The 2,715-nt window shown below is 34.7% G+C and overlaps 1 protein-coding gene across 1 annotated transcript in view; it reads left to right on the plus strand.

Moving 5' to 3' along the window:
* The first annotated feature begins 340 nt into the window (after positions 1-340).
* Positions 341-2,715, plus strand: part of LOC108746391 (protein jim lovell) — a 4,606-nt gene continuing 2,231 nt past the window's right edge. Inside the window, exon 1 of the mRNA XM_018483130.1 lies at positions 341-531. Coding sequence (XP_018338632.1) covers positions 341-531 — 191 coding nt within the window. The remainder of the gene's footprint in view (positions 532-2,715) is intronic.

A 2,715-nucleotide genomic window follows, 5' to 3' on the forward strand; every position in this document is an offset into this window, starting at 1 on the left:
AATCGAATTATTCAAATGTGGTTTATTAATAATTCTTTCTCTGTCTGAGATTTCGAACCGATTTCTAGCATCGTGGACACAAGGCTCAAGAGAACCTCAGTTTTAACCGATCCCTTCGCATTTTCAAATTTTAGAGAAACGGCCAGAGTAGCGGCAAGGCGTCAAAGAAGAAGAGAAACGAAAAGATAGTTGGCGCTATAATACATACGTGATAACGTGTGCGTGTGAATGGAAAAAGCAGACTTACGTAGGACCACAAAGACGCACGAGAGAGAACGGAGCGGGACAAGGTGGCGGCTCTGCTAACTCATCAACTTCCGGCGGTAGCGGCGGAAGAAAAATGTCGAGCGTCGGGGACAGTCCTGACAGAATGGCTCTGCAATCGCACTACTCCTTACGATGGCACAACCATCTCACCCACATACAACGGGCGTTCGAGGAGTTGTTGCAAGCGGAGATGCTCGTCGACGTGACCCTGATCTGCGCTGACAGCAGCGTCAAGGCACACAAAGTTGTCCTCAGCGCCTGCAGGTAAGTAAACCTTAAAAGTACAGTAGTTTCTTTGCTAAATTTTTCCGATGCTGAATCTTATTCTAATCTTTGGTTCCTTTTTATTTTCAACACGATGTCACTGGCTAAACAATAATAAGTAAAAATGAATTGATATGTTCCATTTCAATTTATTGTCTATTGTTTATTCACAAAAATATCTAAAAATGACGATTTCTTATTATTTTATTTTTTGTTATTGCGATATAATTATCACTACGTGCCTCAATGGTCGAATTGGTAAAGACGCTCGTCTCTATTAGTAAAAAGATTCGACTTCGAACCCTAGTTCGGACGAAATTTTTTACAATAATTTCCTTGCAAGATACTTATGAGCATTATTATTATTAAATTGATGATAAATTTAATTTATTCTGATATTATTTCCAGCTTCAATTAATGCGAATCGAATTCGATCGACACGTATTTATAGAACTGAAAAAGTATATTCAAAATTTAATATTATTATTATTATGTGTAATATATTATTTTCTATTATTTATTAATATTTTAGGTACAAAATTTTTTTATCAAATAAGGCTCTTTTCTCTTATTTGTGACGATCAACTAAATTTTTTTTTTCAGTGAATGAATCAAATCAAAGAGAAATTATTGATTTAGCATTTGAAATAATTATTTTTATGTTCGCTGCAGTTCTGCAAAATGAAACATTCGTGTGTTGTTTTTGTTATTTATAAAGCAAAAAGAAAATTTTTTTATGCAATAAAGTAGGATACATATTTTTAAGGATTTCATGACCACTCGGGGATTTTATTTCTATGTTTTCTTATGTATTTTTCTTCGTAGATCAAAATAATCATTATAATAACCAGACTTAAGGAAAAATTTACACATCGAAATAAAATGAATAAAATCCTCATTCGCATCGTTATAAAATCACTGTCATTATTATATTTCAATAATTTATTTATGAAATTAATTCCAAATTGGATCAAATGAGAATAATATTGCACTACAAAACGTTAATTAGATTATATTTTTTATTATATTTGTTTTATTATATCGGTACCATGCGATGTGCAACGCTTGGAGTGGAGGAAACTATACCGAGATAAATGTTATAATGAAAAATATAATCTAATTTACGTTTTGTGGTGCAATATTATTCGCATTTGATCTAATTTGGAATTAATTTTATTATTTAAATAAATTATTGAAACATAACTTGTGACAGTGATTTTATAACGATGCGAATGAGAATTTTATTCATTTCATTTTGATGTACTAATTTTTCCTTAAGTCTGGCATTATTATAATAATTATTTTCGGTTTCTACGAAGAAAAGTACATAAGAAAACATAGGAATAAAACGATCCCCGAGTAGTCACGAAACCCTTGAAAATTTGTATTCTCCTTTATGAGATCAATAATGATACACTGTACTCACGTTGTTGTAAGTAAAATTCCTCCTCTCGATAACTAAAAAAAAAAGAATTCTTGCAGAATAAGAAATATTAATCCGACAGCAAAGGTTTAAAGCTTTCTAAACTCTCTCATCGCCTTTGCCTATGTATCTACCGACAATAACTTCCTACACTGCTTGCCTTTCTAGCGGTTCCTCGATTAAAAATAATCGGACAAGTTTTATTGATCAGCGGAAGTGTATAGTGTATCTTAAAGAAGCGACGCGCATCGAAAAATCGAGAGTAGTTCTTGCACTCGGCAGGTCTCTTTTATCCGAAGAAAAATTTCTTTGTCGCTTCTTACCTTCGTGGTTTACCGGGCAACTAAGTGCCGCTTCGTACCGTCTATACGTTACCACAACGCTCTTCTCGCTTCACGCGAGACGTGTGACGTAAAGTTGACAACGAGCGAAAGTCTTGTACCATCTGATTGATTCGCCGTCGCTCGATCAGGAAAGGAGCGCTAATCCTTGCGGTGACTTTTTGCCCGCGGTTTCTGGCCATCGTTCTATCTTACTGAGCGAAGACATGCAACGTTTCACGCCTGGGACGCATGTAACGTTGTATCGCGGTGCAAAATTTTTCGCGATTGTGTCGCAACGTACTTAGCGCAAATACATAGTGAATCAATCAAAATGGAAAAAACGCTTTTTTTTTGCTTCTTTTTTGGATATCCAAATTTTAAAAGAGAACTATCGTAATCGTATGGAATCGTTTTCCCTATGTTACAGTCCTTTCTTCG

This window comes from Trachymyrmex septentrionalis, unplaced genomic scaffold (assembly GCF_001594115.1).
Source record: "Trachymyrmex septentrionalis isolate Tsep2-gDNA-1 unplaced genomic scaffold, Tsep1.0 scaffold17, whole genome shotgun sequence".
Taxonomy (NCBI): Eukaryota; Metazoa; Arthropoda; class Insecta; order Hymenoptera; family Formicidae; genus Trachymyrmex; species Trachymyrmex septentrionalis.